Raw genomic sequence first — 27,821 nt, forward strand, 5'->3', positions numbered from 1 at the left:
ATGGTGGACATGGGGGGCCTGGACAATCTCATCGCCAACACAGCCTACCTGCAGGCGCGCAAGAGCAGGGACGCGGACAGCCGCGAGCTGCAGCGGCGCCGCCGCAGCCTGGCCCTGCCCGCGCTGCCCAGCTGCGAGCCGCTGCGCCGGGCGCTGCCCCGCGACTTCCACAGCCTGTGCGAGCTGCAGCCCATCGGCCGCCGCCTCTTCGGGGCCTTCCTGGCCACCGTGCCCGCCTACGGCCCGGCCGCCGCCTTCCTGGAGGACGTGCAGGCCTGGGAGCTGGCCGAGGAGGCCCCGGGCCGCGCGCGCGCCGGGCAGGCGCTGCTGGCCACCGGCGCGGCCAGCCCGCACCCCTTCCTCAGCCCCGCGCTGGCCGACAGGTGCCAAGCCGCCGGCCCCGACGAGCAGGACGCCCTGGTGGCCCTGGCCAAAGCGGAGGCCGTGGCCTTCCTGCAGGACCGGCCCTTCCAGGAGTTCCTGGGCAGCCCCTTCTACGACAAGTTCCTGCAGTGGAAGGCCTTCGAGCGGCAGCCCGTGTCCGACAAGTACTTCACCGAGTTCCGGGTGCTGGGCAAGGGCGGGTTTGGGGAGGTAAGTGGTTCCCGCCGGGCCCCAGGGCCCAGTGGCAAAGCATCAAAATGCTCTTGGGTTCGGCTTTCTCCCCCACCCCCTGCGTCTCAGGGGAGCTTGTTGAGAACTCGGGTCTGTGCCAAGCGTGGAGAATTCCAGGCCCAGCATGGGAATCCCCCCGCTGGAGAAGGGCAGGCTCAAACGGGGGAGGCGCAGGGGTCCGCCTGGAACACAGCTGAGGTGCCCAGGGCTCTGGGGGAGGGGCCTTCCCCCCTCATCGTGGTCTGAGAGGTGACCCCCGGTGGGGGGGGGGAGTGTTGCAGGGAGCTCAGCAGACAGGCGTCTGGGTTCACCCACTGCCCCCTGACTCTCCGGCCTCCGACGAAAGTGCTCTGAGTGCAGGCTGAGGCCTGTTTTGTGCCGTCAGGAGGCCCAGCTTCTATCAGGGAACCACGTGGTCGCCCTCCCCCCACCCCCAGCACAGAAGCGGGAGCCACCCCCCCAACCCCTCCACACCACAAAATCTGACAAATGCTGGGCTGAGGGGGATCACATAGCCTGCAAGACTGTATTCATCATGACTCGGAGTTTTCCCCACGTCCAGGGACCGGCACCCCTGGTGCCAGGACATTCCATCCCCCCCGGAGTTAACATCACCCGTCCCTGCTCCCAGCCGCCTGCCCGCGAGCTTGTATCTGCTTCTGATCTCTGCATTTGCCTTATTCGGACGTTCCATAAAAGTGCAGTCACAAGGCCGGAGGGACAGTGCCACGGGGAAGGCACTTCCCTTGCACATGACTGCCCCGGGTTTGGTCCTTGGCAGCACCCCGAGCCCCGCCAGGAGTGACCCCGGGGCCCAGAGCCAGGAGGAAGCCCTGAGCCCCACCAGGTGTGGGCCAAAAAGCAAACGAAAAGTCCAGAAGAGGGGCTGGAGTGATAGCACAGCAGGGAGGGCATTTGCCTTGCACGCGGCCAACCCGGGTTCGATTCCCAGCATCCCATAGGGTCCCCCGAGCAACGCCAGGAGTCATTCCCGAGTGCATGAGCCAGGAGTAACCCCTGAGCATCGCCAGGTGTGGCCCAAAAAGAAAAAGAAAAAAAAGGCCAGAAGAAGCCACACGTCCTGCGACCCTGTGGTTCCTCCTGCCTGGCACAGCAGGGCCCCTTTCCCTGCCTTCTCGCCCCCCTCCAGGGCGGCTCTGCCTTTGCCTGAGCCCTCCCCTTCTGTGCCCGCTGTGAGTGGTGCTGTCGGACTCCTTCCTGCGCCCGCCGGCGAGTCCATACATGTTTTTGTTTCTCTCGGGATATGCCGGGCTGGGGAGGAAGCATTTCCTGTTCCCATCGGCCACACACTGATTTCTCCTTCCTGGCTGAGCGCAGGCTTGGCACGTGGAGGCCTGGAGTCTGTCACCAGCACCTTCTGATCGTCCTGCAGCCCAGCATTTGCCGGGAGGGATCCCCGAGCACCAGACTGGGTAGTAGTCCCGGACCTCTGCTGCCAGGCCTTCTGGGTCCAGCGGGTAGCACGCTTGCCTTGAACACAGCTGAGCGGGATCTATCCCTAGCACTGCATAGAATCCCCCCAAACTCTGCCAGCAGTGATCCTGGAGCACAGAGCCAAGAGAGAGCCCTGAGCACCACTCGATGTGACCCCCAATGCAAAAAAAAAAAAAAAAGAAAAGAAAAATCAAGTTCTCTTTAAAAAAAAAAATTGTGGGGGGGGTGGAGCAATAGCACCGTGGGTAGGCCATTTGCCTTGCATGTGGCCAAACCAGGTTCGATTCCCAGCATCCCATATGGTCCCCTGAGCACCACCAGGAGTGATTCCTGAGTAAAGACACAGGAGTAACCCCTGTGCATCGCCGGGTGTGACCCAAAAAGAAAAAAAAGACAATTTTTTTAATATACTTTTGGGTCAAGCAAAGTAGTTTTTATTGAAAGGAATTTAGAAGGGCCGGGGTGATACCACAGTGGAGAGGGCGTTTGCCTTGCACGCAGCCAACCTGGGTTCGATCCCCGGCATCTCATATGGTCCCCTGAGTGCAGAGCCAGGAGTAACCCCTGAGTATCACCAGGTGTGACCCAAAAATCCAAAATAAAAAAGAAAGCAAGGAATTTAGAGCACTCTAAGGGTCCGAGAGCGGAGAGAAACACGTGTTCAGGAGGGCATGTGGACTTCCCCAGCAGGAAGGGTCTCTCTGCCCACCCCGGAATTCACCAACGCGCTCGCCTCCATCCCGCCTCACCTCCGTCCCTCCAGGTCTGCGCCGTGCAGGTGAGGGACTCGGGCAAGATGTATGCCTGTAAGAAGCTGGACAAGAAGCGACTGAAGAAGAAGAATGGGGAGAAGATGGCGCTGTCGGAGAAGGAGATCCTGGAGCGCGTCCGCAGCCCCTTCATCGTGTCCCTGGCCTACGCCTTCCAGACCAAGTCCCACCTCTGCCTGGTCATGAGCCTGATGAACGGCGGGGACCTCAAGTTCCACATCTACCACGTGGGCACGCGGGGCCTGCCGCTGAGCCGCGTGGTCTTCTATTCGGCGCAGATGGCCTGCGGCCTGCTGCACCTGCACGCCCAGAGCATTGTCTACCGGGACCTGAAGCCCGAGAACGTCCTCCTGGACGATGCCGGCAACTGCAGGCTGTCCGACCTGGGGCTGGCCGTGCAGGTCCCCGAGGGCAAGGCCATCACACAGAGGGTGAGTGGGGCGCTCGGCTGGCAGAGGGGAGGCCTGCCCCCCACCCACCCCCACTCCCAGCGAAGGCAGCCTCGTGCAGTAATTCCACTAATGTTCTTTTCCTAAATCTAAAACGCTTAAGATAGGGGTTTGCCTTCAGCAGGAAGATGTAAGAGGATTAGCCCGGGCTCCTGGGAGGCCCCAGTCTCAGTCCTGGGCACATCTGGCCCAGAAGCCCCTCCCTCCCCTGGGCCACATAGTAGAAAGTACTCAGGAGGGAACCTTTCGTGGATGGGGGGGAGGGGTGTCGGGGGCGGGGGGGGGGGCTGCCACTTAGCACAGTGGAGCTTCTCCATCGCTGCCAGACAGAGGGGGCTGGGGCGGCCACCCTGGGTACAGGGAACACCTTGAGTGAAGATATGGAGAAGAGGACAGAGGGCAACGGAGTTCGGTTTGGAGGGACTTGTCCAGAACTCTCTGGTTTACAAGCGAATGGTAAGTGTTGTAACACTTACCTGTAACACTGTTACCTGTTGTAACACTGGTGTGTTGGTGTGTCTCACTTATTCGAAGTGCGAAGATGGCCCAGGAAGACCAGGTCAGGGTCTTAAACGGTCACGTGAGAGTTTTTGTTCTCCAGGGGCGAGAGTTTTTGTTCTCCAGGGGCCAGAGAGTCAGGACTGCTAGCTTTGTGAGCAGCTGACCCAGCTTTGATTCCCCGGCACCCCAGAGGGTCCCCTAGCCCTGCTAGCTGTGATCCCTGAGCACAGAGCCAGGAGGAGAGCCTGAACACAGCCTTTGGCCCACACAACAACGCAACAAAGAGTTTTTATTTTCCCATCACAGTTCTCGGGGATGGGAGAGACTGGAATTTTAAGGCTCTTGCCCTGGTCAGATCCAGGTGACCGCACAAATGGCCCCTACGCACCACCAGGGGGCACTCCTGAGCATAGAGCCTGGGTGTGGCCTCAACCTCCAAACCCAAATCCAGTTCTCACCCATTTGTTCCTGAGGCGCCCAAAGAGGTGCAAGAGCATGCCAAGAGGGCCCGCAGGAGGCGAGGGGCAGTAGGATGCGCCCGCCAGCCCTGGGCTCAGTCCCTGCACCACAGGTCTAGCTCTGGTGCCCCTGAGCACTGCTTGGGAACCTCCCCACCCCCAAAAGGAAAAAACCTAAGTGTCCAAAGTGACTTCCTCATGACACCTGTCCCAACAGTAATATTTTCAGCCCACTTGGTGCAAAGCTAGTCAGCTGTGAGAACAGGAACGTGCTAGTGTCTCCATGTGGGAATGTGGCTGGGGAGTGTGTGTGTGTGTGTGTGTGTGTGTGTGTGTGTGTGCCTGCAGAGTCAGGGATCAAACCCAGGTCCCACACACATGCTCTACAACGCATGAAGCTGAGGTTGAGCTCGATTCTGTTACCAATTTGCATCTGAATCCACTGGGGTTAAGTTATGCTAGATGGTCGCAATTTCATCCTGCATAAAACTTCCTTCAGAATTGGAGACAAGGGACTGGAGTGACAGCACAGCGGGGAGGGCGTTTGCCTTGCACACATCCAACCTGGGTTCAATTCCCAGCATCCCATATGGTCCCCCGAGCACTGCCAGGAGTAATTCCTGAGTGCAGAGCCAGGAGTAACCCCTGTGCATCGCCCAGTATGACTCAAAAGCAAAAAAAAAAAAAAAAAAAATTGTTAATTTAAAAAAAAAAAAAGAATTGGAGACAAGGAGCCAGCACTGAGCCAGATTTAGCCCTAAGCACAGCCAGTAGTGACCCTAAAACTAAAACAAACTGACAAAGGTGGTAGATGATACAGTGAGTTGGACTCTTACCTTGTATGCAGCTGACCCAGATTCAATCCCTGGAACCCTATGTGGTCCTCCAGGCCCTGCTGGAGTGATCCATGGGTACGGAGCTGGGAGTAAGCCCCGAGCACTGCTGGGTATGCTCCCCCCAAAAAATAGTACTAATAAAAATCATTGAAGTCAAGTCTTTCAGACTGTGGTTTCTTTATTAACCAAGTTCATGTAATAGAAATCGGGGCCAGAATTAGATTTAGAAACCCAGGCCAGGACCATAGCTCAGAGGCTGAGGCCTTCGGTCCAGGCAGGATGCCGGGGTTCAATCCCAGCTCTACACAGACACCCCCCCCACACACACCAGCACCAAGCTGGAGCAGACTTCCAGATGTGGTCTCAAACCCCAAACTAAAACGGGATCTAAACTCCTGTCCATGTCGATATTTTTACCTACTCCCAGGGATTATAAATGGTCCCGATGGCATGTGGGGTGGTGAATTCTTTCCAGAAGGTTTTCTGTGTACTTGGCCCAGCTCCAGAGGAGCAACCGCTTTTCACAGCAGCTGCGCCTTACAAAATGAGCTTCCGAAATGTTGAAATGGCGCCTTTGTTTTTGGTGGTGCTGGGAGTTGAACCCCGCGCCTTCCATAAGCAGGGCAAGTGTTCTGCCCCTTAGCTATGGCCCTACAAGCCAACCGCTGGAAGGTTTTTTTGGTTTGGGTATTTGGGCCACACCAGGCAGTGCTCAGGAATCAACCTGGGGCTCCCACGTATAAACATACTCTCCTTAAACTCTTTGAACCTCCGTTTTTGTTTTGTTTTGTGTTTTTGGCCACCCCCAGCTGTGCTCAGGGGTTACTCCTGGCTCTGTACTCGGGGGTCACTCCTGGTGGTGTTCGGGAATGTTGGGGATTGAACCTGGGTCTGTCGCCCGCCAGGGAAATGCTCTGTCCGCTGTGCCGTCTGTCCCTCCAGCCCCTTTTCTTCACAACTCCTGCCCGTGAGGGCTTGCACAGACAGAGCCTGTGTTCTACCCCTCGAGCCATATCCCGGAGCTGTGACTCAGCTTTCTCGCCCACGTTGGCATTACCGCTAGATCCTAAGTGTTAATTAGACTCACGCTCATCCTGCTCATCCCGGGGCTGGGAAGCGGAGGGCGCTAAAGACATTGTCCCTGCAGAGAGCGCTGAGCCTCTGACCCGCCCTGGGTGTCTTCTGCCCTGGGGCGAGGGCAGAGCCTGCGGCTTTGACCAGCCCCAGTCCCGGATGAGATGATCTGTGAGGACCGCAAGGGCTTTTAAGATGTCATTGAGGTTCCTAATTGGTGAACCTTGAATGCTTCAAAGGTGACCCAGCTGGGTCTGACCCACTGGGGAGGTCTTTCAAGGTGGGGACAGAAGCAGGAGAGCACAGAAGAGAGAGATGGGGTGGGAGGCACGGGTGTGGCACAGTTGGACCCCAGGGGAAGCACAGATGGCTCTGTGTGTGTGTGTGTGTGTGTGTGTGTGTGTGTCCCCGAACTGGACTCAGGCTGTTTAGATTTAGGGGGTCCCACCAGGAAGGTGTCAGGCTGTGTCACAGGAGATGCCCACTCCCCAGGGTGGAGTCGAGACCCCAGCCAGTCTGGAGCTCTGGAACTGGGGTGAGTGTGGAGTTGCCTGCGGGGCCGGCCTGGGGTCTCCAGCAGAGAACCAGTTCCCGAGTGGGTGCGTTTGAGAACCAGCATGGCCCCACACTCAGTTCCGGGGCTCCCCGCCAGAAGAGCATGGGGGCCACATGTTCAGACATCAGGGGGAAATGGGTCTTTCGGGCCTGGCCCCTCCTTCGGGCACTCGGTGTTTGGGGGCTTAGTGAACACTGGTGAGTTGGAGGTTTGGTGTCACACTTCCGCCGTCTCTGCTGTCTGACCCAGCCCTCCACACAGGTTGCTTGCTTGAGGCCCCAGTTAGATCCACCCCCCCCACCCCAAATTGCTGGGCCACCCGCCCAAAAGAAACATTGGAAAGGATTTAACCCAGGGGCAACAGGCTGGACTTTACTTACTTAGTTTAATTTAGGTTTTATTTATTTCCTTTTTTACTCTCAGTAGGGCCCTGGGCCATATTTTGTGGGCTCAGGGGCTACTCCTGGCTCAGGGCTGACCCCTGGCAGTGCTCAGCGGACCCTATGTGGTGCCGGGGATTCGAATTAGAGCCCTGGCTGAGGCTGCCGCATGCACGGTGAGTGCCTCCCCTCCTGTCCCCCCTCTCTGGCCACAGGGCCCGCGAGTTTCACAGCTGTCTGGTCACTTCAGTCCTGAGTCCAGGGCCTGAGCTTTCTGTGATGGCCGCGCAGGGATGCCAGGCCGACTGCCCCCTGGTCCTGGGCACAGGGAGGCCCAGAATCACCCACTCCCAGCTCCCCAGCTCAGCCTTCTGGTCAGCCACCGCTGGGGGAGCACCAGCGCCTCTTCAGATGGGAGGGGAGCAGACAAGGGTGGGAGAAGCTGGGGAAGGGTTGGGGCACCTCTGGCCGGCGCTCGAGGAATAACAGCCATGTGGTTCGACGGGAAGGGCCTGGGCCCCGCAACCAAGGGTCTCGGGCCTCGTTCGCCGGAATAGCGCCAGGACACAGCTACGGACAAACTCACACTGGCTTTGATCTTTGGGTTTGTTTTTGTTGTTGTTGTTTTTCTTTGCTTTTTGGGTCACACCCGGTGCTGTTCAGGGCTTCCGCCTGGCTCTGCACTCAGGAATTACTCCTGGCAGTGCTGGGGGGGCCATATGGGATGCCGTGATTGAATTCGGGTCAACTGCATGCAAGGCAAACGTCCTCCCCGCTGTACTATCACTCCAGCCCTGATCTTTGGGTTTGTTGGGGGGCCAGGCCCGCTGGTGGCTCAGGGCTTACTCCTGGCAGTGCTTGGGATTGAACTGGGTTGGCCGTGGCAGGGCACGCGCCAACGCAGGCTTGGATCTGTTTTGACTCTACCCAGAGGTCCTGGGGTCCATGACATGCTCGCGTGCAGAGCGAGCCCTCTGGGCAGCCCGTGGTGTTTCCGTGGAGGGACCAGCCAGCCAGGCCAGCTCTGGGTGGATTCAGGGGAGGGCGGCCTCAGACAAGGACCCCCTTGGCTGAAATGAGGAAGGGCACCTGCAGACTCACCTCCACTGTCCCCGCTGCCAGCTGCAGTCTCTGGAACTGCTTTTTTTTTTTTTTACTCTGGCCTGGCTACGCTGCCTTGAATAGACGGGTCTGGGGACTTCGGTTGCCAGGATTGGGGGGAGGGTGCGGGAAGGGGGGTCTCTGCTTGTCTTCATCTTCCCCCCAGGCCTTTGAGGCTGACCGTTGGGAGGCTCAGGGCTAGAGCACAGGCTTTGTATGCTGGTGCCTCGGGGGATCCCCATCACCTTAGGGGTCCCCAAGCACCAAGGCCAAGTAACCTCTGAGCACTACAAGGTCTGGGCCCCCAAAATACAAGCACGAAGAGAGTTGGGAAGCTCAGAGAGGCTGAGCAAAAGGCAGGAAGGTGAGCAGCAAAGGACGGGGTGGGGGAGGTGGGGGGCGCACTGGGCTGGAAACCCTCGCCTCCCCTCCTGCCAGAAGCGTCCCCCCCAAGTGGCTGGCAGAGCCAGGCAGGGCGGGGCGGGGGTGGGGAGGCGAGGGGGTGTCCCAGGCCAGCGCTTAAAGGCGCAGAGGCGCAGCTGGGAGGAACGAACGGGCAGCCCAGCGTGTTCCCAGCAGTTCTCCAGGCTGTGGCAAACAACAGATGCACTGGCCGCAGGCTGTTTGCACAGCGCCGAGACCCTCCTCCCAGCCCAGGCCCACCCCAGCCCGCTGGCCCACAGGGCGGAGCTTCCAGCACGGGGGTCGGGATAGCTGCTTTGCAGAATGTGCTAGCCTCCACTTGGGAGAGCGGGTGTGCAGACACCAGGCTCGCTGTCTCCATCTCTCTCTGTGTCTCTGTCTCTGGGTTTCTCTCCCGCTCCTTCTCTGTCTCTCTTTGTCTCTGTCTCTATGCGTCTCTGTCTCTCTGTCTCTCTCATGTTCCTGTCTCTCTGTCTCTGTATGTCTCTGTCTCTCTGTGTGTCTCTGTCTCTCTCTCTGTCTCTCTCATGTCCCTGTCTCTCTGTCTCTGTGTGTCTCTGTCTCTCTGTGTGTCTCTGTCTCTCTCTGTCTCTCTCATGTCCCTGTCTCTCTCTGTCTCTGTCTCTCTCTCTGTGTCTCTGTCTCTTTGTGTCTGTCTCTGTCTCTCTGTCTCTCTGTGGACAGTGTTGTCTCAGCCCTCCCTGTGCCCCTCACTGCCCAGCCCAGCCTGCCCACATCCGCAGCCACATGGGGACATCATCCTAGGCTTTGCCCCTCAGCTCCCAGGGTCCCTTGGTGTGTGTGGGTGGGGGGTGAGGTTACAGCAGCAAAGGGCACCCTGAGGGCCACATGCAGGAGCAAGGGCAATGAGGGGTGTCCTCCGGGACCCCCAGGCTCCAACCCTGCCCACCTAAGGGAGGTCCCCTTTCTGCAGAGTGTCCTACAGGAGTCTGATGGATGGGCGGCCATGTGCCTTCCTGCCCCGGGGTGGGGACGGGGTGGGGGGGGCACTCTCTGAGGTCTGAGCTGGCTGGTGATGGAGGATTTAGCCCAAGGGATCAGCTCTCAGCGCACGCTGAAAGGTGCTCAAAGCAAAACAGAAATGAAGACAGGGCTGAGAGAGTTAAGGCGTGAAGGCCGAGCCCCACCAGGAGTGAACCCTGAACACCACCAGGTGTGGCCCCAAAACACCCCCCCTCCAAATTAACAAAAATCAACAAAAACAACAGGGCACAAAATCTTGCTCTTTTTCTTTTTTGCTTTTTGGGTCACACCCAGCGATGCACAGGGGTTACTCCTGGCTCTGCACTCAGGAATGACTCCTGGCGGTGCTCAGGGAACCATCTGGGATGCTGGGAATTGAACCTGGGCCGGCCACCTGCAAGGCAAACGTCCTCCCGCTATGCTATTGCTCCAGCCCCTCTTGCTCCGTCCTAATGGAGTCCCCATCCTGGTGACCGCAGGGTCAGCAGTGCTGATGCCTGGGCTAAGGCCACCTGCAGTGACAGCCTGAGCTGGAGGAGGTGGGTGGAGACCAGGGTTGCCAAGGGGCTGGATGCCTCCTCCTCCAGGCAGGCCTCCCACACACAAGGCCACTGGCACTAGGCAGCGGCCACGCATTTTTTCAGCTGGAGGCTGAGATGGAATTTGGGTGCCTCTGAGTGTACCCTCCTCTGTGACATGCCTCCTCAAGGAGGTGGTGCCTGGCAAAATGCCAGTCTTGACCGGTTCTGCCAGGAGGTCAGCGCTGAGAACAGGATCCAGCTTCCACTTCCCTTTCTCTCCTGATCGGGAGGGCTAGGGGGTCTCAGGGGGTGTCCTGGGGTTGGGGCCCACCTCCGGCGGCCCCTCTGGCCCTCAGCAGAGGAAGAGACTTGTGGTCAGGGGAGAGGGCTCGGCCGGACAGGCACTTACCTTGCATGCGCTGACCTTGCTTCTATTCTCAGCATCTTCCCGGTCCCTGAGCCCTGCCAGAGGTTACTCCTGAGCACAGAGCCAGGCGGGAGTAGTCTCTCACACTGCAGAATGTGGCCCCAACCTCAAAAAAGTAAAAAATACACTTTTAGGGGCCAGAGCAATAGCACAGCAGGAGGGCACTTGCCTTGCATATGGTCGACCCTAGTTCGATCCTCAGCATCCCACAGGGCCCCCCGAGCATTGCCAGGAGTCATTCCTGAGTGTCGTAGAGCCAGGAGTAAGCCCTGACTATGGCCAGGTGTGACCCAAACACAAACAAATTGTTTTTAATCCTTCGTCCTCTGCCTTCTCTGCCCCAATCTGCCCTCATTAGGCAAACACAAAGTATCCCCATCACACCGAGGCGAGTGTGCCTCCCCCCACCATTACAGCACCCCAGCTGAGAACCACGTAGGGGGCTAGAGTCATAGTACAGCAGCAGGGCGTTTGCCTTGCATGCAGCCAACCTGGGTTCAATTCCCAGCATCCCATATGGTACCCCCAGCACCGCCAGGAGTGATTCCTGAGTGCAGAGCCAGGAGTAGGCCCTGTGCGTCACCAGGCGTGACCCAAGAAGCAAAAAAAAAAAAAAAAAAAAAAAAAAAAAAAAAAGAAATTTAAAAAAAAGAAACATGTAAGACAAGGTATGTGCCCACTTTCTTCCGGCTCCTTTCACAGAAAGCTGAGGCTTCTCTAGGATTCTAACTCAAGATTTTTTTTTTATCGTTATTATTTTTTTCCTTTGATTTTGATTTTTGGGCCACACCCGTCGGTGCCAGGGTTTACTCCTGGCTCCGTGCTCAAGGATCCTTTTTGGCAGGGCTTGGGGGACCATATGGGGTGCCGGGTCAGCTGTGTGAGAGGCCAGCGCCTTCCCCGCTGTATTATTGCCCTGGCTGTCAGTTCGATGTCTGAATCGAGCTGTCAATCCTCACGTTGCCTCTCAAGTTCATTGCCTGGAAGGATGTTGCTCATAGAGTCTAAAGAAATGTCACTGTGGGGCCAGGGTGATAGTACAGCGGGGACGGTGTTTGCCTTGCACGCTGCCAAACCGGGTTCGGTTCCAAACCGGGTTCGGTTCCCAGCATCCCAAATGGTCCCCCAAGCACCGCCAGGAGTAATTCCTGAGTGCAGAGTCAGGAGGAACCCCTGTGCATCGCCGGGTGTGACCCAAAAAGCAAAAAAGAAAGAAAAAAAAAGAAATGTCACTGTGTGAAGCTTCCCAGTGTGGCGGTCTCTTCTGGACCCGGTGGTCACCCTGCCTGATGCTGAGTGTCCTCAGGGTACTTCAAGTCTCGCCCACACCGGCAGAGGGAATAAAGTTGAGAGAAGCTGGACCAGCCCACTCTGGTGCCACGGGGAGTTTGGATGGAAACGCTTCCCAGAGGGACCTCAGCTCTCCCTGCCTCGGCCCCCAATACACAGGGGAGCAGGCAGCCGGGGTCGGGGTCGGGGGTGGGGTCTCTGGGGAGGTGCCCAGGGGGAGGACTTGGCGGGACCCCTGCCACCTCCACAGCAAAGTCCGATTGCTTCTAGGCAGCATTTTGGTTTCCTAAATGTCCACAAATGGACATCATTTGTCCTTTGGAAAAAAAAAAAAAGGACACTGGAGAGAACAGGAACAGGGCAGGAGGCAGAAGAGAAGGACTTTCTTCTTGGTTTTAGTTCTGTGGCCACACTCGGTGGTGCTCAGGGTTTCCTCCTGGCTTTGCACTCTGGGGTCACTCCTGGAGAACTTGGGAGGACCACTGGGGTGTGGGGATCCAACCCCGGTCGGCTAGGCAAGGCAGTGAGTGCCCTCCCCACTGTTGCACTGGCCCCGAGAACATTTTTTAAACCTAAAATTAAGCATCTTGAAAGAATATTGTGGATCTGAAACAAGGACAGATTTTAGAAGACAACGAACATTCACAGAAGAACTCTGACATTTGAGAATCAAAGATACAGACACTCGGGGCTGGAGTCATAGTAGAGTGGGGAGGGCACTTGCCTTGGACAGGGTCAACCCAGGTTCGATTCCCGGAGCCCCAGAGGGTCCCTGGATCCCACCAGGAGTGACCCCTGAGTGGAGAGCAAGGATCGAGCCCTGAGCACTGTCAGGCGTGGCCCAAAGAGCAAACATAAATAATAAAGACTTGTTTATTTATTTATTATTTATTTACTTGTTTATTTTATTTTTTTATATTTGGCTGCATTTAATGTTCAAACACCAATCCCACCACCATGACACCTTCCCACCACCATATTTCGGATATTTCCATCCTGAACCCCACCCCTGTCCCAAAGAGAACCGAAATAATTTATTTTGTATTGCTTGTTATAAATAATCCACTAAAAATGAGACAAAAAAAAGTTTCTTAGAGGAAAGCGTGTGAGGATTGTTGTATTTCACCCAAGAGCCATTAAACCCTTCTGGAAGAGATTAGTAAAATGTTGTTAAAGGTTGAGACTTGTGGGCTTATGTCTATACCTGTACGAATATAGACTGGAGCGATAGCACAGCAGGTAGGGTGTTTGCCTTGCACACGGCCGACCCGGGTTTGATTCCTCCATTCATTCCTCTCAGAGAACTACCGAGAGTATCCTGTCCACACGGCAGAACCTGGCAAGCTCCCTCCCCGTGGAGTATTTGATATGCCAAAAACAGTAACAGTCTTACAATGGAGACGTTACTGGAGTCCACTAGAGCGAATCGATGAACAATGGGCGGACAGTGCTACAGAATAAGTATATTTCCCCCTAAGATTGGTTGCCTTCTACTTTAAACCTCATCGAATGTGGTGCGCCACTCTTTATACTGGTGGTGCAGAGTATGAGCTGTCCAGGAATAGATTCACTCATGGAGGAGGCTTCTCTGGGTATGTGGAGAGTGCCTTGAGTGTGGTGGCAGTTGAGTTCAGGAGGTTTTTGGCTGCTGGGGCTGGGTCTCTTGGGGCTGGGAGGGGCCTCATCCACCCCCCTCTGGGGTGCCCCGAATGAAGCAACCTCGTGTAGGGTCCGGCAGCATGGCTACGGAGTATTATTCTGTGCTCTCTTCCAAGAGATTTATTGTTGAGTCTCTGGATCATGGCCATTAATGAGATAATATGGTGCCAGGGGCAACTTGTGGGGGTGACTGCCAAGTTGCCAGAAATAGGGAAAGATGGGGGGAGGTCACCCATTCTTGGTTCCATTGAGCCTGGAGTTTTCAGTCACTTGTTATTTTTTGAAAAAAGAAATTCATGTGAAATATTTACAAGTAGGTCAGAGAAATAGTCCAGTGGGTACAGTGGGTAAAGCATTTGCTTTGCATGCAGCTGGCTTGGATTTAACCAGCACCTCAGGTGGTTCCCTGAGCTTTGCAGAGCCAGGACTACGCCTGCCCTGAGCACTATAGGGTCACTTGATCATTTGACTCATTGATTTTCTCGAGCGGGCGCCAGTAATGTCTCCATTCGTCCCTGTTGCATGCTAGTGTAGCCCAATGGTGTCTGCTCAATCTAGGAACATGAAGCACCTCAAACTGATCGTTCAGGGTCTTGACGAAGAAGTCTGACCATCTCGTAGGTGGACGGCCACGCAATCTTTTGACGTCCCGTGGAATCCAGTTGGTAATGGCTCTAGTCTGGCAGTCGTCTCCAAATCGCATTACGTGTCCAACCCATCTGATCTTCGACTCCTTGGCAAACAAGACAGCATTCCTGATTCTTGACCATTGACGGAGGTCAGAACTCCGGATTCTTTCTCCCATTTGTGAAGCTTGATACTCCAAGCATAGCTCTTTCAATTCCTCTTTGGGAGACCCGAATAGCGTTCTCATCCTGTTTGCATAGGGCCCAGGTCTCTGAGGCATATGTTAATGCAGGAAGAACAGTGGAATTGAAGAGATGTGCCCGGAGCCGGAGGTTCTTCATCCTCTTAGCTATTTCTTCGACGTTCTTGAAGGCGTTCCAAGCTGCTCTCTTCCTCCTGCGCAACTCAGTTGCCAGGTGATTCGTCATGTTGACTTCTCGACCTAGGTACACATAACTGTTGCATTCGGAGATGTTCATTCCATTGAGAGTGAATGGAACATCAGGAACGAGACCTTTTCTCATAAACATTGTCTTCATGAGATTCAGCTGTAGTCCAACCTTTCCACACTCACGGTTGAAGTCGGCCAGCATTTGTGCCACTTGGCTAATGTTTGGTGTTACGAGAATGATGTCATCAGCGAAGCGGAGGTGGTGTAGCTGCCGACCATCTATCTTCACTCCCATTCCTTCCCATTCCAGTCGTCGCATGACGTTCTCGAGGGTGGCACTGAAGAGTTTTGGTGAAATGGTATCACCCTGCCGAACCCCTCTCTTGACATGGATGATCACTTCCTTGTAGAATGGTGAGATCCTGGTAGTGAATCCGTAACACAGCTCACGGAGGATCCTGATGTAGTGAGTTTGAACACCCTGATTGGCTAGGGCTTCAATGACCGCTTCCGTCTCAACAGAATCAAAGGCCTTCTTTAAATCAATGAACATTAGACAGAGCAGCATCTTGAACTCCCGAGAAACCTCAATAAGCTTGGTTATCGTGTAGATATGGTTGATGGTGCTGAATCCTTTGCAGAACCCAGCTTGCTCGCATGGTTGTCCTTCATCTAGTGTTCTGCCAATCCTATTCAGGATGACTCGTGTGAATAGCTTGTAGACGACAGACAACAAGCAGATCTGGCGATAGTTGCCAATGTCGTGGATGTTTCCCTTCTTGTACAGTAGTATAGACCTGCTGGTTTTCCATTTGATCGGAACCTTGCATTCAAAAAGGTAGCGTGTGAAGAGCGGAGCCAGTGTATTGATGAGTACTGATGGCAGGTTACTTCAGGTGTTCGGGTCTGACCTTGTCTGGGCCAGGTGCTGTTTGCTTCTTTACTGATGAAATGGCGTGTCGGATTTCGGAAGGGAGAATGTTGGGAACAACATATCCATTCTGCGGAATTTGGTATGTGGGCAGGTGGACGTGGCTATCGAAGAGATTGAGTAGAAGTCATGGATAATCTTCTCCATTGCCGTTCTGGAGGATGTGATGGATCCATCAAGATGTCGGAGGGCAGTCATCTTGATCTTGTAGCACTATAGGGTGTGGTCCCCAAACCCAGAAACAAAACAAATAATTTACAGACGTGATACAGCCTAGGATAACTTGGGGCAGGGGTAGCAGGGTGGGGTATTGCAGGATGCAGCAAGTGCTGGGTTGGAGACAGTTCCCTGGCCTGTGCTCCTGCTTTGGGTGCTGGAAGTCTGCATTGATCTTTTACCCATATGATACCCGGGGCACTGCCAGGGGGAGATTGCTGGACTTCCGCAGAGCATCAGCAATGGTTGCCCAAAGACAAAAAACAGAAGCAGCAACAGAAAAAAAAAATCCACTAACCTTGTGATGGTGATCGCTGTAGCCAAGCCTTGAGCATACGGGCTTCATTATTGCATGCGCGTGTCTAAAAGTTTTCATAATGAAACTCTCTTTTCACTTGACTTGTGTTTGCTTATGGTTTTGGGTCCTCTAGCTGTGCAGAGGGCTTACTCTGGACACACTCCTGGCAGATCCTGGGAGACCCTGTGTGGTGCCAGGGATCAAAGCCCACACTGGCTGTGTGCCAGGCAAGTGCCTCCTACCTTCTGGACCGTCTGTGTAGGCCCTCAAGCAGCTTTAGTGAGATTTCATTTAAGCATCATAGCGTTGGGGCCTTACAACTCTGATTTTACCGACCGGGGCCAGGGGAGGTGTTTTGAAGAACTGGGGTGCATACTTTGCAATCCTGCAGGGTACCCCAAGCTCTACTGTATGTGACCCAGCAGGCAGAGGGGAATCCCCATACTGGCTGTGCCCCCCCCACCCCAGGGCATAAAATTATTATGAGTTTGAGTATGTATAGACCTAGATTGGGCTGGAGCGATAGCACAGCAGGTAGGGTGTTTGCCTTGCACGTGGCTGACCCTGGTTCGATTCCTCTGTCCATCTCGGAGAGCCTGGCAAGCTACCAAGAGTATCCCACCTGCATGGCAGGGCCTGGCAAACTCCCCATGGGGCATATTCGATATACCAAATACAGTAACAACAAGTCTCACAATTTGTTGTGAGACGTTACTGGTGCTCGCTCGAGCAAATCGATGAACAATGGAAGGACAGTGCAGTGCTACAGCGTTGGGGCCAGAGAGACAGTATAGCAGCTGTGATGCTGACCTGGCTTTGATGCCCTGACACGTCCCACGTGCAGCAAAAAAGAAAAAGAAAAAAAAGGAAAAGAGTAAATTCCCGATGTAGCTTGACTGAGGACAACTTTCCTTTACTGGCAGGGCACCATTTCAGTTTTGATCATTAGGTTTTTGGGTGTTTTGTTGTTGTTGTTGTTTGTTTGTTTTTGCTTTTTGGGTCACACTCAGGGGTTACTCCTGGCTCTGCACTCAACAATCACTCCTGGCGGTGCTCGGGGAACCCTATGGGATGCTGGGGATTGAAAGCAACCCCCCTCCCTGCTGTCCAGTTGCTCCAAGCCCCATCAGTAGTTTTTTGGTACACCGGCGTCATCTAGCTTGTCCTTTCCACCCATTCATCCTCCCGCGCTCCTATTTCCAGCTAAGTACATCCCCCCCCAGCCTCTGAACCTCCACCTTGGACAGTCTCCAATTAAACTTACACCAAAGCCACCCCAGGGTCAAGAAGGCAGAGAGAGGGAGGGGGGAGAGAGAGAGAGAGAGAGAGGCCTTTGCCTTCTGCCTTCTAGGAGACAGGGCGTTCGTTCTCGCCTGGTTTCCCTGCCTCATCTGCATCTCCCCCGCCCCACCCCTCCCACACCATCTCCCACAAACCTCACATTCCAGAAACACCAAATTCGAGAGTGGAAACGGTGGGAAAGGCAATTACCTTGCACGCAGCTGATCCCAGTTCAAGCCCCAGCACTCCTGCCAGAAGTGACCCCTGAGCACTGCCAGGCGTGACCCCAAAACCAGCAAGAAAAGGAGGGTCCCCCCATGCCCCATGCACAACTTCCACTGACCCTTCCTTCACCCCCTCTCTCCAAGAGCAGATAACTGGCTTCCAGAGTGCCCAGACCCCCGCAGGGCCAGCACAGTGCAGGTGGGGTGGAGAGTGGACAAGTCCAGCCCCTTGGTCGCCTCTCTCGGGCAGATCCCGAGAAAGGCGCCGCGGTCGGAGCCTGTTTCACAAAAACAATGAAAACTATTGCCTGGGCCTGAAGCAGCCTCGGGGCCCTTTCTCCTGGGCCAGTCAAACTGGACAAAATGGCAGGACAGCCACCGTCACCCAGCACTGTCCCGGGCAAACCGGAACAGGCTCGCCCAAATTACAGACCAGCGTCTGGGAAAACCGCAGTCCCCCGGCTGACTCAGGGCCAGCCTGCCAGGCCCGAGTCGCTTCCAGAACTTTCTTGCAAAGACCCATTATTCCTCATTAGTGCTTGGATGGTTTACGTTTTCTCATTGTTTTAATCCAGGCAAAAGTTTCTCAGGAAATGTATAACGCCTTACATACAGTGTGAACCTGGGAAAAATACACACAGAGGGCTAAGAGCCAGTCCAGGGTTAAGGTGCTTGACCTGCGTCCTGCTGGCCCTGGGTCAAGGCCCGCACCATGCCGGGCCCCCTGAGCACAGGGCCAGGAGTAGCCCTCTGGACACCACTGTGTGTGGCCCCCAAACCGACCCCCACATGTCAAAGTTAACGATCAAGTAAGTAGTTGCATAAAATAAAAACCTGGTTGAAGAACAGGAGCGGTTGAGACAGATTATTTTCTTTTTCTGGGGGGTCTATCCTGGGGGGCACTCAGGGACCACCCCTAGCTTCATGGGGAGCCATTTGTGGTGCTGTGATTGTGGTCACGGCCACAGATCAGCCACGTGCCTTCACTCCTGTCCTGTGTCCCCAACCCAGACGCAGACCATTTCTTTGTGTTTTTTTTTTGTTTTTGTTTTTTGTTTCGTTCGCTAACCCTAACCCAACATTGCACAGGGGTTACTCCTGGCTCATGCACTCAGGAATTCTTCCTGGTGGTGCTCGAGGAACCATATAGAATGCTGGGAATCGAACCCGGGTCGGTCATGTGCAAGGCAAACGCCCTACCCGCTGTGCTATCACTCCAGCCCCTTCTTTGTGTTTTTTTTATACAAATTTATTTTTCACCATCATGATCATCCTGTTGTTCGTCGATTGCCTCGAGCAGGCACCAGTAAGGTCTCCTTTGCCGTAGCTCTGAGATTTTATTTATTTATTTATTTTTGAAATAAATAGATTTTATTTGGAGGATTTTTAGGTGCGAAGGGGCAGAGAGAGAGAGAGAGAGAGAGAGAGAGAGAGAGAGAGAGGAAAGCATGAAAGTACACATCTCAAGAGGGGAGATGCGGGCGACACATGTGCTCGGGCACCACATGTGCTCGGCCATGTGGGCACAAGCAGCACATGGGCTCGGGCAGCATATGCGCAGGCCTGAGATTTTAAAAAGTGCCATATTCAAGGCTCCTTCAGGGTTAGGAGAATGAGACCCATCATTGTTACTGGTATTTGGCATACTGGGTACACCACGGGGAGTTTGCCGGACTCTGCCGTGTGGGCAGGTTACATTTGGTAGCCTGCCAGGATGTCCAAAGTAAGAATGAGATAATAAGATGTCTGGGTGCATCTTATAAGATAATAAGATGTCCCTTTGCAGCCACCACCATGCTGAGACCACTCTCCACACGCATGAAGGTACCGGCAGAGGAACAAAGGCATGCGGGTCCCGGGGCTGAGATCTCCAAGCCTGCTCGGATCGGGGCTGAGCATCCTCACCCAGATCCTCCATCTTCCAGTAGGTAGGGGTCACACACCCGCCAACTGAACCCCCAAGCCGTGTAATCCTATCAACGGCCAAGACCCAGAGACTAGAAAACCCAGCTCCCAGAAGAGAACCGCGCAGAGTCTCCTGCCCCCACGCCTGGCTGTCCTCGCCAGGGCCCCTTGGAGGGGGGCGGGTTGAGTTTCCCTCCCCGCCCTGAGCAGAGCCCTGGCAGCCGAAGACCTCCAGAAATTTATTTTTTAAAAAATTTTATTTTAATTTTTATTTGCTCAGGGCTTCCTCCTGGCTCTGTGCTCAGGGATCACTCCTGGCGGGCTCGGGGGACCAGGATGCCGGGGATCGCGTCCAGCTTGTCCACGGGCAAGGCAGGCGCCTTTCTGCTGTACTATCACTCCAGCCCAAGATATTTTCTGTGTTGTTTGTTTGTTTGGGAGCCACACCTGGCAGTGCTCGGGGGTTCCTCCTGACTCAGTGCTCAGGAAGCACTCCTGGCGGGGCTCGGGGGACCATATGGGATGTCGGGGATCATTTTCTGTTCTCTGCCATACCTCCCTAAATGTCCAGGTCAGTTTATACAGCAAATCTATTCCACGCATCTTTGCCAGTAATTTTTATTATCTTCGGGTGGGGGCAGGCAGTGCTCAGAAGGCCTGGAAACCACTTCTGGTGAGACTCCGCCAATGGGGCCGGAGTGCTCAAGGCCAGGGCTGGGCAGGGCAGTATTGCATGGGTCCAGTTGCACTGGGGGCTGCCAGGGTCACTCCAGCCATGCTCAGAGGCCTCCAAGGCTGTACCCAGAGGTGCTGATGGGTGGCATTCCACAGTCTTGAGCAGGCAAAGCATGTACCCCTGACCCGGCCTCTGACTCTGCTTTGACCATCACTTCTATGTAGTTATAAAAACTCACTGAGGGCCAGAGCCATAGTATAGTGGGGGAGGTGCTCGCCTTGCATGTAACCAACCCAGGCTCAATCCCTGGCACCCCACTCAAGCCACCAGGAGGGGTCCCGGAGTGCAGGGGAAAACCCTGAGCACTGTCAGGTGTGGCCAAAAATGAAAAAACAACAACAAAAAATGAGAGCAGTGGAGGTGGGGAAGAGAGAGAGGGAGAAAAGAAGAAAGGAGAGGAGAGAGAGGAGAGGAGAGGAGAGGAGAGGAGAGGAGAGGAGAGGAGAGGAGAGGAGAGGAGAGGAGAGGAGGGAGAAGGGAAGGGAAGGGGAAGGAGAAACTAACATTTTAGGGTATCATTTGTTTGTGTTTTTCATTGCTCAAGAAGTTATACACTATATTTTAACCAAGAGCAGCCTTGTTTTTGTAAAAAAAACAAAACAAAATATGTAATTATGCAAAATAAGCTATCATTACAAAGGATATTGTAGCTATTCATTAAACGTTGTCAAATGAATGTATGAAACCACAGGCTGGCAGACACACAGAGTCGTTACACATCTGGATCATAGAAAGGGTGAAACCAAAGGACAACACAGGGACCAGAGTCTCAGCTCAGCCGCTAAGCACAGGCTTTGCAGGCCAGAGAGCCTGGATTTGATTCCTGGCTCCATGGGGTCCCCTGTGGAGTAGCCCCTAAGCAGCACTGCCTACACTGAGTACTAAGTTACCCCTACCCCCCCCACACACACAGATACACACACACACACACACACACACACACACATACACACACACACGAGAGCAGTTACGAGGAGGCGAATGCCTAATTTCTCAGCTGTCACTAGCCATGCAGTCAGCTTTACAGCGTCAGATGCAGAATGAGGGTTCCCAGGGCTGGGATTAGGGGCACGGGGCTGTGTGGCCAGTGTGGAGTTTCAGTTCTGCAAAATACCAAGAGTGGGCCCTGAGCGATAGGAGGGTGGGGAGAGCGCTCTCTTTGCCTGCAGCTCAGGGGTTTCATCCTGGGCGCTGTCTGTGGTCCTCCGAGACCTCCAGCACGGATCCCTGAGTGCAGAGCCAGGACTAAGCCCTCAGCACTGCCCGGTGTGGCCAGAACAAAAAAGCCCAGAGCTCTTAGATTGGTTGCAGTACAATGTGAATGTACTTAATGTTGATGTTCAAGCTTAACATGCTTAACAGGACACTTTGGAATGATGGAGAGGTCCAAGCCATAGTGTGCAGGGGCTAAGACACTTACTTGCTTTGCCTGTGACCGACCCCAGTTCTATCGAGGGCACCACATATGGTCTCCTGAGCACTGCCCCAGGTCACTGCAGAGCACGAAGCCAGAAAGAACCTCTGGGATCTGCTGATCTACAAAGGTAAAGCAGATCTGTTGGTCTACAAAGGTAAAGCAGATCAACTCTGAGTGCATTTCCCAAAATTCAATACATATGTGTGACAGATTCACTTGGTTTTTATTCTTCTTTTTGGCTTTTGCGGTCACACCCGGCAATGCTCAGGGGTTATGCCTGGCTCTGCACTCAGGAATTAATTATTCCTGGCGATGCTTGGGGGACCATATGGGATGCCAGGGATAGAACCCAGGTTGGCCATGTATGTGCAAAGTAAATACCCTCCCTGCTGTGCTATCTATCACTCTGACCCCAGATTCTCTTGGTTTTTCACCCAGTGGCTATTTTTCTTGTATCATCACCAGGGTCCCCACAATTTCTCATGTTCTAGGAGACGCGGTGTGGATTTTTTTCGTGCAGAGTCTGACAGGCAGACCCGTGTAAGAGTGACAGCATGGCAGGCACGGCAAGCAGGGCGAGAGACATCACAGACCAATATCAGAACATTCCGTTTTAGTAGCTAACTGCTCCACTGTAGCAAAGCCATGCATTTAAGTTTTTGATTGGTTTGGGGGCCATGCCAGAAGTACTGGGGGCCACTGCAGGCAGAGTTTGGGGGTCACTCACTGGTGCTCAGGACACCATGCAGAGCAGAAGTCTCAACCAGGGGGGTCCTTGTGCAGAGCCGAGTTCCAGCCCTTTGACTCCATCTCCAGCCTAAGATTTAATTATTATTATTATTATTACTTTTTATTGAATCACCGTGAGATAGTTACAAAGCTTTCATGTTTGCGTTTTGATCATACAGTGATCAAACCCCCATCCCTCCACCAGTGCACATTCTCCACCACCAATGTCCCCAGTATCCCCCCTCCCTCCCAGCCCTCCCCCTGCCTCCATGGCAGACAATTTCCCCCATACTCTCTTTCTACTTTGGGGCATTATGGTCTGCAGTACGGATACTGAGAGGCATTTGGTCCTTTATCGACTTTCAGCACACATCTCCCATCCCGAATGATTCCTCCAACCATCACTGACTTAGTGATCCCTTCTCCATTCCAGCTGCCTTCTCCCCCAGCTCATGAGGCAGGTTACTAACAATGGGGCAATCTTCCTGGCCCTTATGTCAACTGTGCTTTAATTATTTTTAATAAGAAACAGAGGCAGAGCTAACAGGATCTTAGAGACTTGAACTTCCCACCTTAGAGATGAAGTGGTGAGACTAAGAAAGGTGATTTTTTTTCCACTTCCAGGGCAATCAAATACCTCCCTTTCCCATTATAAATAATAGCGATGTATGGGGTACATTCATTTTATTGCCCGAGTTCGATTCCTCCGCCCCTCTCAGAGAGCCCGGCAAGCTACCGAGAGTATTCGATATGCCAAACACAGTAACAACAAAGTCTCCAATGGAGACGTTACTGGGCCCACTCGAGCAAATTCATTTTATTATTTTTATTTATTTATTTATTTATTTATTTTTGCTTTTTGGGTCACACCCAGAGATGCACAGGGGTTATTCCTGGTTCATGCACTCAGGAATTACTCCTGGCCATGCTCAGGGGACCATATGGGATGCTGGGAATTGAACCCGGGTCGGGTCCGTACAAGGCAAACGCCCTACCCGCTGTGCTATCACTTCAGCCCCAAGGTACGTTCATTTTATAGACCAGCCAAATCCTCGATCTCATTGGTCAGAATGGATCACATGACCCATCTGTCCTCCAGGCTGCAGGGAAATCAGGTACTGGACCCAGTGATAGGCAGTGTCCCCCTAGCAGGGTGACAGTCCCCTCCCAGGGACGGAGGAGTCTGGTCATCCCTGGCAAGGATTCTGCAGCACCTTGGATGTGCTCACTAGTGTGCTGTTTTCTTTCTGGTCCGGGTGTTGCAGGCTGGGACCCATGGCTATATGGCCCCTGAAATCCTCATGGAGAAGGCGAGTTACTCCTACCCCGTGGACTGGTTTGCGCTGGGCTGCAGCATTTACGAGATGGTGGCCGGGCGGACGCCGTTCAAAGACTACAAGGAGAAGGTGACGAAAGAGGACTTGAAGCAGAGGACCCTGAGGGACGAGGCCAGCTTCCAGCACGAGAACTTCACCGAGGACACCAAAGCCATCTGCCGTCTCCTCCTGGCCAAGAAACCAGAGCAACGCTTGGGCAGTAGGTAAGTGACCTCAGATGGCACAGCCACCAGGCTCAGCACTGTCCAGGGCCACCTGGAGGGTATCTTGGATTAGGGACGGAGCTGGAATTAAGTGGAGGTCACAACTATCCTTCTTATTGATTGTCTGTTACATGGGTTACTATTTCCCATGCTTTTAGACACCAAGGAATACAGTACAATCTCATATCTGTGGCTATATCTACGTATATATCTGTGTATATATATATATATCTATAGATATAGATATATATCACTGTCACTGTCCTCCCGTTGATCATCGATTTGCTCGAGCGGGCCCAGTAACGTCTCCATTGGAGACTTTATTGTTACTGTGTCTGGCATATCGAGTACGTCACGGGGAGCTTGCCAGGCTCTGCCGTGCGGGCGAGATACTCTCAGTAGCTTGCCGGGCTCTCCGAGAGGGGCGGAGGAATCGAACTCGGGTCGGCTATGTTGGCTGCGTGCAAGGCAAACGCCCTACCACTGTGCTATCGCTCCGGCCCTGAGACTTGTTGTTGTTACTGTGATAGGCATATTGAATATGTCACAGGTAGCTTGCCAGGCTTTGCCGTGCGGGCGAGATACATATGTGTGTGTGTGTGTGTGTGTGTGTGTGTGTGTGTGTGTGTGTGCTTTTTGTTTTGGCTCCACACCCAGCACTGCTCAGGGGTTACTCCTAGCTCTGCACTCAGGGATCACTTGTGGTGGCCTCAGGGGACCCTCTGGAATGACAGGGATCAAACCAGGGTGGGCTGTGTGCAAGGCAAACACCCTACCCACTATCCCTCTGGCCTAAATTTTGTTTTTTCTTTTGGATCACATCCACCTGTGCTCGAGGGTTACTCCTGGCTCTGCGCTCAGGAATTATTCCTGGTGGAGTGCTGGGCATCAAACCCAGGTAGCTGCATGCAAGACAAGCATCCTACCTGCTGTACAATCATTTAGGCCCAGATCATTTTTTTCCTTTGGCTTTTTGAATCACACGCAGTGATGCTCAGGGGTTCCTCCTGGCTCTGCACTCAGGAATCACTCCTGGCAGTGCTGGGGGACCATATGGGATGCTGGGGGTTGAACCTGGGTCGGCCGCATGCAAGGCAAACGCCCTACTCACTGTACACTGTACTATCACTCCAGCCCCTTTAATTTTTTTTTCAGTTTTTTTTTTCTTTTTGGGTCATATCCGGTGATGCTCAGGAGTTACTCCTGGCTCATGCACTCAGGAATTACTCCTGGTGGTGCTCGGGATGCCGGGGATTGAACTCTGCTCGGCCATTTGCAAGGCAAACGACCTCCCCACTGAACTATCACTCCGGCCCCAAATCATTTCATTTTTTATTTTTTTATTTTATTTTAATTTTTTCCCCTTTTTGGGTCACTCCCGGCGATGCTCAGGGTTTACTCCTGATTCTGCACTCAGGAATTACTCCTGGCGGTGCTCAGGGGACCATATGGGATGCTGGGATTCGAACCCGGGTAGGCCGCATGCAAGGCAAACGCCCTATCTGCTGTACTATCGCTCCAGCCCCATCATTTCATTTTTTAAATGAAAAAAAATTGTTTTAAAATTTCTGGGTTGGGGCCACACCCAGCAGTGCTCAGGGCCTCTTCCTGCTTCCCTGCTCAAGCTGATCCCTGGCTATGGGACCAGATGTGGCCCTTTCCACACACAAAGGGGGTGCCCAGAGAGCACCGTGGTTGTGAGCCCCACAGCTGAAGTATGCAGCCCTGGGCAGCACCCCGGCCTCATGTATGACCTCCAGAGAGCGTGTGTCTGATGCAGCCATCCAGGTGTGGGGTGTGGTGTACCTCGCAAGATCGTAGAAAGTCCTGTGGGGTCTGGAAAACGCAGTCTCGACAACCCCTCCAGGAAAAGGCCCCTTGGAACACGAGACCCTCACCTGACACTGCCCGAGGATCAGGACCCTCTACGAAGCGCCTGTTCCTGTGACTGTTTTGAATAAAGCTGTTTATGCTCTAGAGAAACAGTCTGAGCAGAGGCATATAAAAACCAGCTGTGGGATGAGAGAGAGAACCAGCCAACGCTTTCATTCCGACCCTCGGTTTTTGTTATTGTTTTCATTCATTCCAATGAGATAAGGTTTCTGGGGAGTGCGCCCCGCAAAGTCCCGGGAACGCCTCCACGCTGTTCCCCGGCAGACGCCACAGCCCTGTCTTTGGAGAACTGATAAGCACTTGGTGTTGGGGGCCACACCTGCTGTGCTCAGGGACCGCTCCTTGGCAGGCCTGGGGGCTCTGGGGTCCCGGGCATCAGAGTCGGCTGCGTGCAAGGCAAGTGTCTCTGCAGCCCTGCCTCAGTCAGCGTTCGAAATAAAGGAAAATTCCTTCTCCCACTTTGCCCACCATGGAGATGAGATCCTTCAAGTGTTCATTTTCCAAGAAGCCAAACACTCTCTCCGAGCATCTCCTGGGGCTCCCAGGGGTCGGCTTTGGCGGTTGCTGGTAACACCAAAGGTGGAGTCTTGGCACCTTTTCAGGTTTGGTTCTGATCAGCCAATGCCTCTGAGTAAGAGCAAGTAACCGGGAGAGACTCATCAGCCCTGGTTTCAGGCCAGGACCCACTGTTCTGGGCGGTCTAACACCCCCCCCCCCCGCCCCCAACACACACACACACACACACACACACACACACATACACACACACACACACACACACACTGGCTCAGTGGTGGCCAGGAGTGTCTCGCCTCCAGTGGCTACTCACCCAAAGCCCATCTGGTACCCGAGAGTTAGGATGGCAGGGAGGGCGCTTGCCTTACACACAGCTGATCACCAGGCTCGATCTGTGGCATCTCAAATGGTCCCCCAAGCCCCACTAGGAGTGACCCATGAGCACAGAGCCAGGAGTAAGCCCTGAGCCACAGGTGTGGCCCAGAACACAAAAGAAGAAAGAGAGAAAGGGAAAGGAAGGGAGGGAGGGAGGAAACCGACCTTCAGGGAGGAATTGATGGCTCAGAGGCTGGCACAGCCTTTGTGGGAGGCTGAGGTTCAGTCCCCTACCACATGGTCCCCAGAGCACAGAGCCGTGAGTACTGCTCCTGGCTTTGGTTTGGGTGTGGCTCCCAAAACAAAACCCCGAGAGTCCCTGTGGAGCTGGGCAATAGTACAGCGGGAGGACGCTTGCCTTGCCGGTGACTGACCCAGGATCCATCCCCCACCCCGTATGGTCCCCTGAGCACTTCCAAGCGCTTCCTGAGCACAGAGCTAGGAGTAAGCCCTGAGCACTGCCGGGTATGGCCTCCCCCCAAAGAAAGAAAGCAAAATACACTAGGCAGCAGGATGCCAACGAGTTAAGGCCTTGTGTGAGGCCAACCCCCGGCACCTCCTGGTCCCCCCTGCAGCCCTGGCGAGCACTGTTAGAATGCTCTGGGGAGCCCTGACTGTGGGGTCCGAAACCTGAGGCCCCCCAAAAATTCACCAAAGCCAAAGGTGGGGCAAGGAGAGGCAGTACAGTGAGTGGGGCTCTTGCCTTGCATGCGGCTGACTCTGGGTCAGTTCTTGGCACGTGTGATAGCTCCAACCCCGCTTGGCGTGGTCCCTGAGCACAGAGCCAGGAGTACCCCTGAGCACTGTGACCTGCGACCAGAAACCCAAACTGGAGCATCCCTGGGAGAGGGCACGGGCGTTGCTCCTAGCGCGTGTCCCGCGTGGGGCTGGTGCCCGCCTCAGCCGCCCTCCTTCCCGCAGGGGCAAGTGTGATGACCCCCGGAAACACCCCTTCTTCCAAGCCATCAACTTCCCGCGCCTGGAGGCCGGCCTGGTGGAGCCGCCGTTCGCGCCCGACCCCTCCGTGGTCTACGCCAAGGACGTCGACGACATCGAGGACTTCTCGGAGGTCCGCGGGGTCGAATTCGACGACAGAGACAGAGACTTCTTCGAGAGATTCGCCACCGGGGCGGTGCCCACGGCGTGGCAGGAGGAGATGCTGGAGACGGGCCTGTTCGAGGAGCTCAACGACGCCAGCCGGCCCGCGGCCAGCGCCAGGTCCGCCGTGTGTGCGCTCCTCTAG

General features: G+C 54.4%; 1 protein-coding gene across 1 annotated transcript; it reads left to right on the plus strand.

The window, feature by feature from the left end:
• GRK7 (G protein-coupled receptor kinase 7) lies at window positions 1–27,821 on the plus strand. The gene is made up of 4 exons (XM_056122054.1): window positions 1–594; window positions 2,834–3,271; window positions 23,520–23,794; window positions 27,500–27,821. The coding sequence occupies exons 1-4, from the start codon at window positions 1–3 to the stop codon at window positions 27,819–27,821; spliced, it is 1,629 nt and encodes a 542-aa protein (XP_055978029.1).

Source organism: Sorex fumeus, unplaced genomic scaffold, assembly GCF_029834395.1.
Source record: "Sorex fumeus unplaced genomic scaffold, SorFum_2.1 ptg000044l, whole genome shotgun sequence".
NCBI classification, from domain to species: domain Eukaryota; kingdom Metazoa; phylum Chordata; class Mammalia; order Eulipotyphla; family Soricidae; genus Sorex; species Sorex fumeus.

Excerpts from the sequence above, each read along its gene's own strand:
- GRK7 (XM_056122054.1), top strand. The coding sequence starts at position 1 with ATGGTGGACATGGGGGGCCTGGACAATCTCATCGCCAACACAGCCTAC. Across the intron at positions 3,272-23,519 it reads GCAAGGCCATCACACAGAGG|GCTGGGACCCATGGCTATAT; the intron begins GTGAGTGGGGCG and ends CGGGTGTTGCAG. Across the intron at positions 23,795-27,499 it reads GAGCAACGCTTGGGCAGTAG|GGGCAAGTGTGATGACCCCC; the intron begins GTAAGTGACCTC and ends TCCTTCCCGCAG.